Here is an 18,748-nt window from a genome sequence, read left to right as displayed (position 1 = left end):
AAGAATACATATAGCAAATGATTCAGCCCATTAAGCAGGAGAGTAGTAAGGGTGTGGTAGGCAGTGCTTAATTTGTAAACAAATAAGTGCCAGTGCACTGGTCAGGAGGCCACTGCAGCTTGCATTATTCATTGCTTTTGCCAGCGCTGTCAATGACAGTACCAACACAACCACTAACCATCACACTACTCCAAGTGTGCCAATTCGGACTATTTCAGGCCCCCAAAGCTATAAAAATGGTTTGGGCAGCAGGTAACAGTCATATTTAATGTTCATTGAATTTATAATTAATTGATGTTGTGATCCTCTCTAAATTCCCCAGACAGCGCCACCTTGTGGCAGGCTCTCACAAGCGCCTGTGTTAGCAATAATGTGCCGAGAATTGGAAACCACCGGTTCTCATTAAGCGCTGGAGTGTTGTAACCGGTGGCGCATTTTAGTGCACACTGTCGCAAATACATCATTATAGCACGAATGGTAACGGAATATCTTTTATAGACAGAACATTTTCCATTGAAATGGCAACTACATTTTCAGAGACATGCAGGTTTACTGATAAAACTACATAGCGCAAAACCAAAATGTGTGGGAATCAGGTTTCAGGGACTAATTATTATTTGCACATCAATAATATGTCTTGATTTGTTTTGATCCTATTAAAAAACTTTGCTTCCATCACACTTCAGAATTTCAAATTACAGTGCTTCATTTGTGCTTTCTCAACAGCTGGTATTGTTTCAAATATTTGTACAATGCATTTTCATGTATTTAAATGTTGCTGATAGAAAAGAAAATGGCACCCCACAGCAGCAACATTGTCACATAGTTCCCTTTACAATATACTCCTACTTTGCAGTCAGAGAAAGAAAAGTAAACACCGGTCTCCTTGTTAAAAGAAGAAGCAGTAATTTGTCACAAGATATAGCCTGACATTTGACCTCTGACTTTGAATTCTCAGCAAATATAACAAGATAAATACAAAATGTCAAGGAATATTAACTGCTTATTCAACTTCCGAAGTCCAGCATGGTTATGTTTAGGGGTGCTGCAGCACCCCAACCCTCCACCGCCCGAGCCCCTACTTTCAGAGTCTGTGGCATTTCCTCAACAGGATTAAGGCTCCTTCAAGCACACCCAGTCACAAATGAACCTCCCATATCCAAAACCATTATTGCTGAGCAGAAACACCTCCCCAAAACATTATGCATATTTCCTTGCCTTTCTTTTTAAAGATGCCAAGGTTGTATTTAGCTAACTCAGGTACCATGCTTTTAAACTCTTGTGTTAATTAAGCCCTTTGCCCTTTTTCCTTTCTTGCTCTAACATGTGACGGCCATTCTAGAAATAAATGGGCTTTCGCGCAGAGTGGAGCGGCAACTTATTTCTTCGATGGCTCTGGCTATGCGGTGGCACGCAACATTGAAAAGAGAGGCCGATTCAGCCAAGTGACCCGATTCGATATTGAAGTTCGGACACCCATGGACAATGCACTGATCTTCCTGATGGTGAATGGGGTAGGTAAATGCCCTCTGTTACAATGGTTGTCACGTGTGTGCAGTCATTGCTGATTCGCAATATTTAATACGTAACACATAATCATTAAATAACCCTTGTTGCAATGAACAGCAGCACCAGCAACTGCTCAGTAACTACCAATGTCTCCAGTGATCCTACGGTGATTGAGATGGATATGAACAATACATACTCTATTCATTTAGGCATCAAGTACAATTGGTATACTTCTCTAAATTTCAGTCATTGACGTATTTGGAGTTTTCTTGAGAGATGCCTATGCTAATGCCCTTGGTTCACTCCTTGTCTCATTGAATTAATCCTTGTGCTCACCCCTATCTTGATCAACCAAGGTCGTGACGGCTTTGTTGTTTAGTAAAGATACATCAATCCTGCATGCAGCAGTGTACTGGTGGGTCTTACCTGTATAAAAAGGACAGTGCATAACTGCTGTATCTGCATGATAGTCTAAAGTTTAGATCCAACGACTTGATGTGCTATTTGCGACATTGACTTTTTTTTATAATCAAGAGTTATAAACCTTACTCGCTCACTTAAAGAGTTCCATATTATGACTCAGTCATCTAACTAGAAAACATGTTAAAGGAAGTGATCCATCTTCAGGGTCAAACACAGAGTATTGTGGACATTTTGCTTCACCCCCTTTTTAAAATGTAGGCTTCAGTTCTCCATTGATTGTGCTCTATCATGGTTATCTTTGCATGGAAAGCATGCAGCATGCTGTATATTATAAGAGGCCGGTCTACCTCATCCTTAAAGGGTAGGGGGAAACTAGATAAATCCCCAACACACCCTTGCTGGATAACACCGCAGAGGCTAGCGAAGCATCCATAATCTTTATCTCTCACTTCAGCAGAAGAAAGCACCCAGCTCAATTCTTACATCTAGGAAGGCCCTAGGGGCGCAAAAGCAACAATGAAAGAAGCAATTCCAAATATGTAAAATAATTGAACTAATACCGACCAAAAGTTTTGGCAAAATAAAATGAAGCAACCTATAAAAAAAAGTTTAGACGTTTTTAATAAACATCATGAAGCAAGCTGTAAAGAAACAGCATCCAATGAAAGTTCATGAGAAACAGTACAAAAAAGGGGGCATCTTCTATATGTTTCCATGAGGATGTGTTAATGGGACTAAGGTAAAAATGTGTGCATGCACACACTGCCATTGAGAATTTGCTGGAAAAAATATATGCAAGTTTCTCCAACCACTCAAGCTGCAGCAGCGTTGAGTCTAAATCAGCCTCCATGAAGTAGTGTATGAGTAGGAGAGCATGATGTAGGTAGTCAAGCATTCTAGGAAGATTTCCTTTTGGATCTCCTGTTTTGGATTTTATGACATATGAAACCTTTACGTGGGCACTGACCGCAGGCTGAGGTCGGGAGCTTGAGAGTTTCAGATTAGGACTAGAAGAGCCTGCGGTGATGAGGTCTTGTGGAAAGGAAAAGACAGCAGATAGGACTTCCATAAGACAAACAAGTGATAATGTCTGTCAGATCGCACTGGAGCTTAATTCTAGGCGCGTCCAAGGAAGCTTTCATTTTGCACTTGGCAATTTTCAGATTTCAGATCCATTAAGCCAGGATTATCGTGCAAAAGAGTGGTGAATTTCGAACAACATTTGGCCATGTGCTGATCCCATTTTGCCACCACTCAGGCTCCAAACATCAGACAGACATTGCAGCAAAATCTGTTCGAGTGTCTCACTGTATTAGAAGGCAAAATCTGGAAGCTGATTTCAGTGACTCTGATAAGCAAGTAGTTTAAACTAGACAATCCAACTGATCAAATCTCAACTGCTTCTTCAAGGGTTATTTCTTCTCCAAAATCTGCTACCATATTTGTGAGTGCAAGTTGGCATTTTCGTAGAAAGTGTGCTCTATGGCTGAAGCACATTAGGTAACCAATGCTAATCACTATGTCATCTTTCCTGCTCTCACCATTTCAGCAGTATGGTAATCCCAAAGCCTTGAGACACTTGGCTAGGAGCCATTGATATCATGTGTCCCTAAAATTCTACAACTGCTCCTATCCTGACATACAGAAGATGTGCCTTTCTGTGTTACATTTCATTTTGTTTGCAAAGTGCAACATATGCAACAGCTTCTTGGCGCATCGGACGGAAAACATAACCGCTGAAAGTAAAAACAAGCATTGGCATAGCCAATAGGTCTCGCATTTAGGAAACTTTGACCTATTGGTATTGTAAGTGATAATGGCTTGTCATATTATTGTTTTTTTAAACACATAAATAAAAAGCATTGTCATTTACAATGCCAGTAGCTCAAACTCTTGCAATTGCAAGACCTACTGCATTGCAAATGCTTGTTATTTTAAGATGAGGCAAGGACTGCTGGCAGCCAAAGAATCAACGAGTGCCACAACAAAACAAAATAACCAGGACAAAGAAAATGTGAGTTTCGGCCTCAACTATTGCTAGCGGACAATTGAGTGTTTTTTTTTTGATTAAAAGATTTTTATTAGGATTTTTGCAAATACAATACACAAGCCATATGAAAAATAAGTAATTAACTTGATGAAGTAAAACAGTAGGCATAAAACATAGGAAAAATATATCCTAAAAGAAAGAAGAAGAAGAAGAAGAAAGAAAAGAAAGAGAAAAGATAGAAAGAGAGGAAGATAAGGGAGGAAAGGAAAGAGAAGAAAGAGAAAGAAAAAGTAATCCAAATAATGTAGGAGTAGAATATTTGCATGGGGGAAAAAACAGAATTAGCATCGGGAAGGTTTGGAAGCGAGATAGGTAGTAAAAGGGAGCCAGAGCAGGTCAGATTTAATTTTCTGAGAAACAGACGAAGATGAAGCGATAGCAATCCTATGTTCATCACAAATGAAATTCCACCAAGTAAGTACAGACAATTTGGAGTTATCTTTCCACAAGGATAAAATCACTTTAAAAGCAAGAGCAATAAAAAGATTTAGTAATCTTGCAGAGGAGGGTACAATGTCTAGATCATGTGATAAAGAGCCTAAAAAAACTTGTAAAAATGATAAAGGAGTAGGGAAACTAAACATTGACATGCAAATATTCCAAACAGAGTTCCAAAAGGATAAGGCAGAAGGGCACTCATAGATTTGATGTATAAGCGTGCCCGTTTCTTTGGAACATGACCAACAGAGAGGAGAAGATGTTGGTGAAAATCTGCAAATATGTACAGGAGTTATAATAGCTCTATGATAAATAAAAAACAAAGATTGAGTAATACGGGCAGCAGCCGAAACTTTAAACAATTTGGTCCATAATTTATCCCAAGTCATAACAGAGAGAGAAACGGACAAATCATTTTCCCAAGCAATCTCAACATTTGACTTAGAATGAACCATAACATTTGATAACAATAATGTATATACATATGCAGCTTTAGGTAAATGAGTAGAAAATAAAGGATATAAAGGAGTAGAAGGAGTAACATGTGGCAAGGCAAGAGGCATTGTAAATGTAGACAAATGAGAATGTATGGCATTAGTAATGATGGTGTATTCACGAAGATAGGAAGTGGGCAGTTGATAAATAGTTTGTAGGTCATTAAAGGGAATAATAGAATTATTGGAAAGAAATTGATGAACAAATAGAATATCCTTTACCTTCCAATATTTATAATAAAAAGATTTGCCTTTGTATTTAAGAAATTTAATATACCACACAGTGGACGAGAGAAAGCATTGAAAAGGGGTAATGTCCTTGGAAAATGTATTAAATAACAACGTTTGAGAGTATTTCAAAACTGGGTACTTAGCCAAAAAGGAGCAATTTGACATGAAAACAATATGAGAAAACGAGAAATCCTTTAATAGGGAACGCTTAAAAAGAACCCATCTGGGAACTGGAGTATCTGAAAAATCATAAGCTAAAGCAAAGGATTGTTTAATTAAAAAAGCGGAGTGGTAATTTTTTTAATTAGGGAAACGAACACCACCTACAGTTTTGGGGCGAGTTAGTCTAGCTAAGGCAATACGAGGGTGTTTATTGTTCCACAAAAATTTTGTACACACGGAATTTCTACGAAAAAAATACACTTTAAGTATTTTAATAGGGAAAATTGAAGTAGTGTATAGTATATGGGGAGTAATCATCATCTTGATAGTGTTGAGTCTACCCCACCAAGAGAGATATAAGGGGACCAAATTTGGAGTAGGGACTGAAGTTTCTTTATAAGGGCAGTAAAAGTTAATTTAAGTGTATCAGTCAGTGACGAAGAAAACCAAATGCCAAGGTATTTGATTTAGGAGGGGCACCATGGAAATTCAGTAGTATTGAACATATATTGGTAGCATATAGCATTTAAAGGTAGAACTTCCGTTTTAGATAGGTTCAATTTATACCCTGAAATGGAGGAGTACAAACAAACTTTCATCCAAAAACGGAGGTAGAGATGTAAGTGGATTGGCCATATAGATTAGTATATCATCAGCATATGCAGATATTTTAGTCTCAACAGAGGAGGATGAAAAACCTATAATCTGAGTGTTAGTTCTGATGCGTTCTAAAAAAGGTTCGAGCCAGAGGATGAACAATAAAGGGGAAAGAGGACACCCTTGTCTAGTACATCTAGCCAGTGGGAAAAATCTTGAGAACTGATTATTAACAAAAATACTGGCACGAGGGAATGAATATAAAAGTTTGACAAAGGAAATAAAAGTAGGCCCAAAACCAAACCAATGGAGAGTCTGAAACATAAAGTGCCAATTAATGCATTCAAAGGCTTTCTCAGCGTCTAAAGATAAGGCAGCAAGAGGATCTTTAAATTTTTTGCCAAGTGAAATAATATTAGAGAACATGCGAGCATTGTCAGAAGCTAGTCTGCCCTTCACAAATCCAACTTGATCTGTTTTAATCAAAAGTGAAACAATAGAGTCAAGACGGGAAGCAAGAATTTTAGCAAAGATCTTACAGTCATAATTAATTAATGATATGGGTCGGTAATTTTTGCAAAGGGAGTGATCTTTATCCGGTTTGGGAATAATAACAAATAATGCATCCATAAAGGATCCGGAGGCCTTAGCGTCTGCAATAAAAGCATTACAAAGTTGCAAAAGTTTAGGGGCAAATATTGAATGAAAAGTAGAATAAAATTCAACAGGTAGCCCATCAGGGCCTGGTGCTTTCGATTTATTCAATGAATTGATGGCCAAAAGCACTTCTTGAAGGGTAATTTCTTTTTCTAATTGTGCAAATTAATTAGGAAGTGATGGTGGTGAGGGAAGACCAAAAAAAGAGGTTACGTTTTGAGTGGAGGGATGGGTGTCATCAGTATAGAGCGACTGATAATAATCATGGAAAACGGTAGCAATTTCTTCATCAGATGTAACAAGTTTATTAACAGCTTCATGGAGAACAGGGCCAACAGTCTTGCGTTCAGATTTGATTTTTAAATAATTAGCTAGCATTTTACCTGCTTTGTTTTGAAACCCATGGAATTTGGATTTAATCTTAAGCAAGGTATTACATGCTTCAAAAGTTGCAATTTTATTAAGCTCAGTTTTTGCTACAATTAGATCCTGAAGGGCAGTAGAAGCTTTAGATGTGAAGTAAGCATGTTCAAGTACTTTACTTTTCTGTAACTGATCCTTATATTTAGTTTCTTTTTTTTTGAGACATAAGAAGTAGTAAAAGCTCGAAGAGAAGCCTTAAAAGCATCCCAATTATTAGGAATAGAGGTGTCAGATGGGTTATTAAAGGTAAAAAAATCATTAATAAAAACAGTAACTTCCTTTATAAAAACAGCATCAGATAAAAGAAAAGTATTACATTTCCAGCGATTAAATTTAGAAGAAGCAAGGGAAAGGTCTAAAACAGCGTATACAGGTGCATGATCGGAAATAAAAATAGAACCAATTTCAGAAAGTTGAATGGAGGAAAGTAAGGATTTACTAACCAAAACATAGTAAATTTGTGACCGGGGGCTGGACATTCGAGAAAAAAGTGTATTCAAGTGAATCAGGGTTACAGGCTTTCCAGACATCATATAACGGACGTGAGGTAATGGCAGATTGGAAGGATTTGTGGGATTTATCTGGTTGGAATTTACAGGAGGAAAGTCTATCAGAGAAAGGGTCCAACCATTGGTTGAAATCACCTGCAACTACAATGTTGGGGCAATCAATAGAGGACAGAAGAATTTTAATATCATTCCAAAACTTGGGATCGGGACGAACAGGACCATAGATGTTTAATAAGACTAATGTCTTATTTTGGATCACAATCTTCGCCATTGCCCAACGACCCTCATCATCATTCTGAGTAGACAATAATTGGACTGATAGAGCTTTGTGGAACAGTATAGCAACACCCCCTTTTTTGTTGATAGCAGGAGAAAATACAACTTGGCCTACCCTTTGCCTTTTCAACTTCACCGATTCCACATCATTACAATGAGTTTCTTGGAGAAAAACAATTTGAGAATTAAGCTTAGATAAATGGGATAGTACCTTTTGTCTTTTAACAGGATGACCAGGACCTCGGACGTTCCACAAGACAAAATTACACATGGAGGATGGTAAGGAAGAGGGGGAACAAGTGGAGTGGAAACACTTCAAGGGAACAACTACTGAAAAAAACACAACAAATAAAAACATTACAATGGGACAACTCGTCCGACAAAGTCACAGCATTAAAATACAAAATTTCCAAAACAGCAATAAGAGAAAAGGAAAAATGTTGCACTAAAAAGAAAAGAGATTGCTGAGAAAAAGAACAGTAAGCGACGATAGAAACAATAAGAAAAAGCCAGAGAGAGAAAGAGCATATGAAGGGGAATATAACAAGCGAATGAAGAAAGAGAGATAGTAAGAAAAACATGAACAGATCAAGGCAAGATAGCCAGGTCTGAGGAAGAAAGAAAAACCAAGATAGCAGGAGCGTAGATATGCCGAAGAGGAGACGTTTCCCAGCGAGCACCACAGAAGAGGTAAGGAAAATAAAACCTCAAGAAGGGAGAAAAGAAATTGAAAAAGAGAAGAAATACAGAGGAAAAATAGAAATCACAAAACGCGGAGCAATCTAGACCGGGAAAACAAGAGAAAGGAAAGAGAGATATCAAACATTAGTGTTCATGCCAGAAGGAGAGATATTCTGCAAAAATGTGTGGAGCTTCTGTGGATCATCAAAGAAACGAGTACGATCATTATGAGTGATTTTGCAGAAACTTGGGATTCAATTGTCTCATTTGAGGACGAAGATTCAAAAATTCTTTGCGTCGAGCATTTGTTGCATTAGAAAGATCTTGAGAGATAAAAATATTATGACCAGACCAAATAAGACGTCTTTTAAGTTTAGCAGCCTTCAACACAGTCATTAGCTCTGTAAATTCAAGAAAAAGCATAATAATGTCACGAGGCTTAGAGGCATTAGGGTGAAGCCGACCTAAGCGATGGGCTCTCTGAATATTAAGAGGTTGTGCCGTAGTTTGAAGATATAGGAGATCAGTCAGAAATTTCTGTAGAAAGGACACCATGTCAGGACCCTCAATTTTTTCTGGAAGACCATAAAGGTATAGGTTATTCCTACGATTACAATTTTCAAGGTCCTCAGTGTGAAGTTTCAACTTATGTATCTCTTGCTCCAGTAAAGGTATCTTAGAAGAGACATCCTGAATATCACTGACACGTTGTTCCAGATTCAGAACTTTGCCTTCCATAACAGCCAATTTTTCTTCAATTTGATTAAGTTTGACGTTGGTAGCAGACATAAACGGTTGAAGACCACGGACTTCCTCCAAAATAGAGTCCAGAACAGGATTTGGAGACGAAGTAGGAGAAGGCGAATCGTTTATTGGTCTTTTTGACTTAGTTCCAGTGAGAGCATGTTTTGAATTGCCAGACTCATGAGCCATGGTGAAAATGAGGAAAGAAATCCAAAAAAAGGAACAAACTACACGGCTTGATAGGAGCACACACCTCGTAAAAGAACTAAGACAAGACATGTCAATTATCACCTGTAGGTCAAAAATTTATTCATAGACAGTCTTGCTCAAAAAATATGGAGGATAAATAAGACTATATGGCAATCTTAAAAGAGTTAGGTGGCAAACAGGAACATGAAGATGATACCATGTATTAGAATGGTAGACTGATTGCCTGCCCGAAGAAAAAGAGACCAGTCATGGAGGAAAACATAGCTTCCTGGATGAATAAGGGTATTGAGAAACTAAGAACTCCATTCATGTAATAATTTGTAGCACTTTCATGAAAAACAGCATTGCAGGAGCAACAAAGCAGAAAACACGGGCATTCGCGCCGATATTCAAAATGGCGGCTGGCATTACCACAGAGTAGGCAAAGCAGAGGCAGCTGAGGAAGATAAGTGCCAACAAAAATAGCAGATAAACTTTGCGCTTTACACACACTAAAATAGGCTTTATGAAAGTGGATACGCAATGTTTATAGTGACTAGAGGCTCGGCAGGCAGCAACAATTGGCTCAGTAGTCGGTGAGAGGACGCGGGCTCAGCGGCACAAAATGGCGGCCGCCCGCGTCCATAAACTGGAAAGCTACCGGCACTTAAATGGAGGTGAAATCGAGTCGGCAGTCTTCAGACAAGGACAGCATTTTGTTCAGGGCATCTTCCGACGGCCGCAACACTGAACCAAATCCTCTGGTGGAAGGCTCATCTGTTTTTTCCCCAATCAGTAGCATCCCTTTGTTTTTATTTGTTCCAATTCCTTCAGTGCTATCCTAGAGAAGTAATATCTCTGATAAATGCTCATAGACAATACATATTTAACATTTTAAATAATTCCACATCGATGTCTGTTAAACAAACAATAATGTGTATCTTATCTATGTGGAAAGTCCAAAATAGCCCAGCCACAAACAGCATTAGTGCGCCTGTATTGCCACCGTGATGTGCACTGTACAGAACATGTAAGAATATAATGATTCAATTACTTCGATTTCAGCACACACATTTTGCACTGAAACTATGTACTTGCACGTCTCTGTCTTTTTTTTAAATTTTAAATGTGCTGTCCCCACAGCACCCTTTTAAAGCAAGCACGCGCGCCAGTTTTTGTTTATTTAATCATGACAAAAGCTCTGGCTGCTGCAGACGTAAACAAGCTTTAGACTGAAACATGAAGAGCTCTCACTTTCCCCAGGTCCATGCTCGAGTAGGTTAGCCAGTCCAGGTTTAGGACTTGTCATCTAGGTTTTATAGTGGCATAAAGACTACAAGTCCCAGAATGCAATACAACAATCTGAAATGACTGAGATGCATGAGCTGGAAAACCAGAGAACTCTCTGACAGGGTACTTATAACGATCTGGTGCTCTTAACACCAATTAAAAATCATAAAGGCACTGCCCTTCCACTGAAGCGTTATGTCCTCAGAAAGGCACTGGCTATCAGATCAGCTTGCTGCTCTTCCCAAGGGGCCACCGGCGCTCACCGCAGGCACCTCTCAGTGGCCCCCGAGGCACTGCCTGTCAAGACACCCACTGGGCTGCTCACCTTGCTCTTTTTCTGCTCCTGCTTCCCCTAGGGGTCCCATGAGCCTCATGCTCAGCTTCTCCAGGCTCTGCGTGCTTCTGTCCGGACAATAAAGTCAGAACAATGTGAACCGGAAGTAATTCTGCAGGGACATTAAAGTTAGAACAAGAGGATCCAGAGGCCCGGTAGCCATCTGGGATTCGGAACCCTAGTGCGGTGGCTGCCGCTGCTGGGAAGGCTCGGGGGTCACTGGCAAGGAGGGCCATTGGAGTAGTGTCACTTCCTTTAGCCAGCACAAGAGTTGCAGCTCCAGTGTGTATATTTAAACAAGAAAGGGTGTAAAATAATCTGCTTTCTTTTCGACTTGGCAATGCTGGCTCAGTTTCCTTTGATAATCCTTCTGGAACCGTTTTTCCGTGTCTAAAATACATTTGAAGTGATGCTTCCGTTGTTTGAGTTTTTAACTTTATATTTTAAAAAGTGTAATGTGCTGATATTCCCGATTGTTTTACTGCCTTGGACATGAAAGTATCGAAGGTTAGTAAAGTATTTTGTCGGTGGTAGCAAGTCGTGCCTATTACTATAGGTGACACTATTTACTAAAAGGAATGAGGGACAATCTAAGAAAAACAGAAAAACAAGCTCGCGCAGCAGTGGGGGGGAGGAGCGGGGCCTGCACTTGCGGGAGCGATAACTGCTGCCATTTGGTGGGGCGCGCTACCGCAAGTAGATCGCCTCACATGCACGCTTTGCCATTGATGGCAATGGAAAGCGTGCACGTTTTTGGCTAAAAAGCCAAAGCGATCAGAAAAGGTATTTTTGCCTATGCAGTGCATGCGCGCTGTGTAGGAGAGACCTAAAAAGGACCTGGTAATAATTCAGATAGCACTAATCAGGTCAGTGAGAATTTTCTGAACATAATAAAACAGCTTTCAGATAACAGCAATCGAAGAGTATTCTACCTTTTTTTAGGCAGCTAGAAAAACAGCTTGGTCTCCATATGTAGCAAAAGTGCTTTCTGGAATGGTGAGGCAGTGCGAGCTTAAGACATCTTAACTAAGGCATTCCTAGCTGAACTTGGAAGCTAAAACGTTGGAAGCCAAACATTCCATCAAAAATACTTGACCTTGGGAAGAAAAATTACTTTCTTGCTGTGATATTCAACAGAAGATTCAGCTCTCCTCTCGGATTTTTAACACCTAAATGATCAGTCAAGCCCAGGAGAGTCCAAAAAGGTTCAAATTGCATATAGATTTCTCTGCATCTTCCCCACTAAGAAGAAGAAGGTACATTTTAAGAGACTTCTGTGAATTAATCTTTAACCGTTCACATAAAAAACCCTGATAACAGGTTACCAAATGGTCAATTTATTGTTAAACATTTAATACTGATAGTCCTTTACTATCCAAACATGGTGAGTATTAGAAACAAACACAAAGGATTTATTAAAATATGCCCATATTAATTTTAAGGTAAAATGTCGCATTAGCAAGTCGAGGCAGATGGACTGAAATGTGAACCATGCCTTCTGGACTTCATTAAAACTTACAAGCAGGTCTGTTTTTTCCAAATGATACTAATTTTACAAGTGATGCTGTAATTAGGATGCAGGTGCCATCAACCACACATTAGCATGCAAGGGCAGAGACAACAGAAACTCAGGCTACACTCCATAGTTTGAGTCTAAAAAAGAAAGTTACTTTCAAGTATAACTAAAATAATACCATATTTGTGATGTTTTTTCAATTGCTTTGTGGATACTCAACAACCAGTACAGAGTTCTGATAAGGACCAATGACATTGTGTTTTTAGCATTTTGAAACACTTGAAATCCAGATTAAATTATTATGTTCATTACCTGGTGGGTCTATGTTCTATGTTTTCTTTCTGTTGTTTCAGTCCTAATTATAATTTGATTGAGCGATCTTTCTTACTCTTTTTAATAAAATTGAATAATTTATGCAAACATGGCTGTGTCCACACAAGCACAAATGTATGCACAAAAACACACATTTTAGTACAGAAACACATATTGATGTACAACAAATAAGGGTGTCTTATAGTAAACTGTACTCAATGAACAGTGGCTTCAGAGTAAAACACATGGCTTCAAAAAATCTATGTACATGCCCACAGTAACGTAGACCACACCAATTTTATTTTGATGTATTTGAAGTTGGTGTAGCCCTGATTTTGAAAGTGACGGTGGGCATAACCAAAAAGATAATTTAGGCTAGTAGTATTATTTTTTATTTTTCAAGTGTGAACCTGACAATCAGGTAGCTTAGCATTTCACAGAAAGACGTATAAATGTATATTTATTAAAAAGGACAAAGCAGCAAATAATAAAATATATGTATATTTGGAGCTCAGATTAAATAACACAGGGGTAATATGCATATGTACAATGTTAATATAAAGTTGCAGGTATAGCAGGCATTGCAGGAAGTCATGTAGATGTCTCAAGCATAAACAGACCTTCACATTCAAATACAAAGTTGAAAGTGGCAGTGTTGCTGCAGCAGAAGGTTCAACCCCTATATGCATGCACAGTTTGAAGGATCGGTACAAAAGGGGGTGGTAATGGACGGACCATCTGAACCAATCAAACACTCACACCCAGTCAAAAGATCAGGGTTTAATCCATCACCGTTCTTTAGCCCACTCTGCCACCCCAGTTCAGACATGGCTATATGCAAATCAGTCTGACCCTGTGCCTCATGGGAACAGTCCAGCCCGAACTGCCAAGCCATGCCTTCCCTGGACCGGAAACAAGCTTCCGAGGACCGGTTTCTGGCATTCCAGCCGTCTTCAGCCCGGCTTGCTTGAATCCAGTGGCAAAGTGAGCAAGGGACTCATGTCTGAGCATATCCTGCCACACTTATGGCGGCCAAAAGCGGTACAAAAGGGGGTGAGTCCCTTGCTCATAATCGTCTATTAACCATACGTGCGTGACCTGTGGAAAAAAATTACGAACAAGACATATACACACTTAACAGAAAGCACGCACTCTATATTTGTTAAAAGTCTAGTATGTAAAGTAAATATGATGAGCAAATACATACTTTTTTATTGAAGACAATGCACCATGAGCCTCTAGAACGGGAGGGAAGGGTGTCGCAACTAAATTCTGTCCAGAAGAGACCAATGTGGGGGTGTGGGGAAGGGGGGGGGGGGAGAAAAATGAAAAGGAGGTATTTAGAGTCTCGTAGTCACCGTTTCGGACTGTCCTTCAACGCGGCTTTTAGAGTCTCGAAGTCAGCATTTCTGACTGTCCCTACTCAGCAGCTATGCCATACTTACAGTTCTGTCAACACTGCCTCGCTCGAATCAATGCCTACCCGCCGCTCAGTGGTGTACTGTGACCGCGGGGAGGACTCTTTTTATAGTGCTGGTAATTGTTTAGTTTAATGCGATTTGCCGTCTAAACCGATTGCACCTATGTCACTTCGTCCATTTAACCCAGAAGTGGTTGCGGGTCAGGGCAGTTTTCGCTCAAACACTAGAGCAATGACCTAGAGTTCAGAGTTGAACTGGAAGTGTACCCGAGTCACTTCCTGTTCTCGGTGTGTAAATTCAATCGTAAAAAGCTAAAGAGTCAGCCTTGGGGACCCTAAAGTCAGGAGACCACATATTTTACAAAAAAGGCAACCCATAGGGGGACTGGTTGAGTTTGGGGATACTTGTTAGAAGTGAGTTACCATAGTGAATGCTACAGAGCACTAGGGAGTGTACTTCTGATTTAAAATCAACAGGGATGAAAGGTTTAATCCATTTAATTACCCTGATGAGTAAGCTAGAGTTTTTTTTAGTAAGGAGTTTATATATGTTTCAAGCTTCAAGTACTTGTCTAGCATAACGTTCAGATATTTGGCACAATCAACTATGGATTGCTTTCAGTCGAATATGTTAAAAGTGGTCAGTCAAGTTTTCCCCGGGGAGATCAGGAGGATTTCCCTTTTTGCTGAGTTCAGTTTGACATGATGAGTAGACCTCCTGCATTATATATTGATGAGCATTTGAGCCAAGGAGGCAATGTTTTCTGTGGCAGGTTGTAGGAGATGTTGGAATGTTTCTGTGGTATGCTTAGTGGATTTACTTTCAGGCTAAATAGTGTGTGAGATTGGATAAAGCCTTGACTAACTTGCTGGGGTAGACCTCTGGTGGAATAGTGCAGTAGGCATTTTTATGGGTGGTTCTTTTAGCATTCAGTAAGCTCTTGTGTATTTGCACAGTGCTGACATTAAAATATTGGGATTACTCAATAGAAATGCAACCAAACAAAACTTTGACTGCTGTACCCATCTGTCCAGGAAGCTCCCTAGGAAAATAAAAAGGTCCACACTATCTCAGTTCCAAGAGCATGTGCGACTAGTAACAACGGCTTGCAAGCTTGACTAATGATAGAGAAGTGCTCCACCCTCAATCACCAAAGTCAGGCAAGGGAAAGCAAGAGTTCCTCATGCGTGCCCAGATTTCATGATGAACAGGGCGTGCACAGTCCCAGTGAGAAGGAAAAAGACTTACAAAAAAAATGACAGGGCGGCACAAATATGAGATGAACGTGCTATTCCACACACCAAATATAGATCACAGGCCAAGATACAGCTATTCTCAAGCAGCATCTCAGTAAGCACTGAATATTATGTTCAGACGTAAGTGACATTGTCATAACGCACACAACATTGGTTAGATAAAATCCCCTATAGACCAATAACAATACAGAAAACAAAAGAGAATTTCACACCAAAAAAGCAATACCAATGCAATACCAATGCAGCTGTGAGTCTTGTCAAGTTGGGGGAAAGCATGTGGCAATGTTAATAACAGAAGAGCAACTTATGCTGAAACTTAACCAGATCAAATATGCTGCTGATGTAGTGAGTTAAGACATCCGCTGTACTGATATGTGTGTGTGTAATCATTCCAGCCAAGTAAGCCCTAGATCCTTTTAGGCTGTAAACTGCCATATAGACATTCAGTTATTTTTACTTGGGGGTATTTTTACGTTATGTTTGTTGTTTTGTAATATTCTTTTTAAATGCATCTGTGTACAGAAAGATGGCTTAGCCTGATACATTTTCAATCTAGTGTCACAACAGTCCTCTCTCTTTTTGTACAGAGCATGTTCTTCAGCCTGGAGGTCCAGGATGGGTATCTGCGCTTGTTGTATGACTTTGGCTTCAGCAAAGGCCCTGTGCTCTTGGATGATTCAATGAAGAAGGCACGTATTAATGATGCAAAATTCCATGAGGTAAGAAATCAATATATTTGCTCGAACTTTGAGTGGTCAGCAGCCGCAGTCTGTGCAGGTAACAGCGGTGGGGCCAAGTTAGGGGGGAATCTGATCGACGATAACGAGGGGAAAATTAATTATTTATTTAATTGTCCCTCAGCATCATCCCTCGAAATCCCCAAACCTTGCCCTACCGGCCCCACAGCTGTTACTTGCACGGACTGCAGCTGGAGGTCAGGCTCTAAGATGCATACTCTTACTCTTACTCTTTTCGCTTTAAGAGAACTCTGCAGAAAAGTTGGGGCAACCTGATTTTTTAAGGAAGCAAACACATTCTGAAATGACAAAGTAAAATGCTGTTTCATTTTGCAAACGCTTTCAATGTGAGCTTCATTAAGTGTTTAGCTACTTGTGTGTAGCAGGCTACCAGCTATGACATGTTAAACATACAAAATAATTATCCATGAGTTATTTAGTCTACCAGTAGAGTAGTACAAATCTTCAATTATGCATTTATAATGGAGTGCACAGGGAAGTGGGTTCTGTGTATAGTCATAATCTAGTGAATAGTCCCACCCATGTGCGTGGACCCCAGAGCAATCAAAAATAATTTTTTAAGTCGTCATAAAATGCAGACCTGCACAGACACTTAAGAGAGAATTTAAAGACAGATAATGCAGCCTATATCCACAGGCTACACTGTCCAGTACTTCAACTAGAAATTCCACCAAAAACCCACAAACAGCACAGCCTGTCCAGTGTTCTCCACAGAGAAAAACCTTCCCCTACCAGCAACAGCCTCTGGAATGATAGAGAGAAGGAGTGGACAGACAAGCCCCATAGGCTGCCATTATGTGGCTCAGAACAGGATACTGTGCCTTTAAGAGAACTTTCCAGAACTCTCTCAGTATCCCAGAATGCACAGCAGGTCCCTTTTACTTTCAGTTCTTTTTTCCGGCTCCTGCAAGCAGGACCCTGGAGCATTGAGCTCTCCCTTTCTAGGGTTTTCTTCACAGATTTTCTCACTTTTCAAGTGTGAGTGCTTTCATTTGAAGTACTTTGGTGCTTTCTTCCTTGTGTCTGTATTTGAACACTCTTTTATTTGTCACAATGCCTGCTTTGTTTGACAAATGTGCAGAGTGTTCGAGAAGAAGGCCAAGTCGGACCCACACAAGGTGTGCATCATCTGCCTTCCCTCATCTCATGTCCCGGAGGAGTGTGACATTTGCCAGAACCTCTCCAGCAGGACCCTGAGAGAGAGGATGAAGATCAGGCTCCAAGGCCTGGAAGATAGAAGACTGAAGGCACAAGGTGGGTCTGGGTCTGCCCATGCTGAGGCCTCTGGGGGGCCCCCAGGGGCAGGAAGACCAGCAAACGTCCCTGTTCGCCGGCGTCGATAGCGCCGACGACGGCGTCGAGAGGGATGACAGCAGTCTGTTCCCCGTCTCCCTAGGGCTCTGGGTCGAGGCGACATCGACGTTCAGCGTCGAGGGAACTGACTAGACCGCCGTCGAGATCGCCGTTGACCGTATCTTCATCGTCGTCGGCGGCGTTGAGTCATCGACGTTGAGAGGCGGCCCGGCATCGGCACTCGCCGTCGAGGCGACACCGCTGTTCGCCGTTGGCGAAGAGGAAGAGGTCGGCGTCGAGGGGATCCTGGACGTCGAGGAGGACATCGAAGTCTCGCAGGCGTTCGGCGTCGAGGAGATGCTCATCGTCGAGGAGGCGTTCGCCGGCGAGACGGAGGCATTCGCCATCGAGAGGAAGGCGTTCGCCGTTGAGACGAGGGCGTACGACGTCGAGAGAATGACGGTCGCCGTCGAGGCGGCGTTCTTCGACGCCAAAGAGGCGCAGAAGGAGTTCTGGTGCCAGGAGTTCCTCTGGGTTCGCTGGGACGTGCCGGCGACGTGCGCCGATAGGCTCTTCCTCACCATCGCCTCCGCCTAAGAAGAAAAGGGAGTCACAGGGCTCTGTGTACTCCGAGGTATATACACCTCCTAAGCCGAGGACGCATTCACCTCCTCCTCCATTGCCCAAGGACCCTCCGCCGCGGACTCCCACTCTGCCTCCGCTTCCACCACCACCCCCTCCTCATTCTCATCCTCTGCTTCCTCCTTCTGGACCGCCTGTTTATTTATGCATTTTTATATAGCGCGGACTTTACCCGAAGGCGTCAGAGCGCTTCACAATAGGAACAGAGATGAAACATGATGGAAAACATTACACAAGAACAGATTACAAAAGCAGACATTACGTTACATAAGGTAATAGTGACAATTGTGAGCAAACAAAATACATGAGGTAGTAAAAATTGTGAGCAACCAAAATACATGTGGTAGTAAAAAGTGCACAAGAGGAAAAAGTGACAAGTGTGCAGTTACAAGAGAAAACAGAGTATAATTTGAGGTATAGTACTGCAATAAGTGCTAGACACTCAGGCACAAGAGCAAGCGTTACGTAGGCAAAGGTGGCACTTGTGCAAGTATCAAAGGTAAAAACATGTGAGAGGTAGCAAACCGTGTGTTACAAGGGCAA

General features: G+C 40.9%; 1 protein-coding gene across 1 annotated transcript in view; it reads left to right on the top strand.

Annotated features, from left to right (window-relative positions):
* LAMA4 (laminin subunit alpha 4) overlaps positions 1 to 18,748 on the top strand; it is a 583,946-nt gene that overhangs the window by 462,331 nt on the left and 102,867 nt on the right. The window contains exons 25-26 of the mRNA XM_086926829.1: positions 1,343 to 1,514; positions 16,100 to 16,231. Coding sequence (XP_086782955.1) covers positions 1,343 to 1,514; positions 16,100 to 16,231 — 304 coding nt within the window. The remainder of the gene's footprint in view (positions 1 to 1,342; positions 1,515 to 16,099; positions 16,232 to 18,748) is intronic.

Source organism: Lissotriton vulgaris, chromosome 6 (assembly GCF_964263255.1).
Source record: "Lissotriton vulgaris chromosome 6, aLisVul1.2, whole genome shotgun sequence".
NCBI lineage: Eukaryota > Metazoa > Chordata > Amphibia > Caudata > Salamandridae > Lissotriton > Lissotriton vulgaris.
The sequence above is the reverse complement of the archived record's forward strand: the minus strand, read 5'-3'. Positions and strand labels throughout refer to the sequence as shown.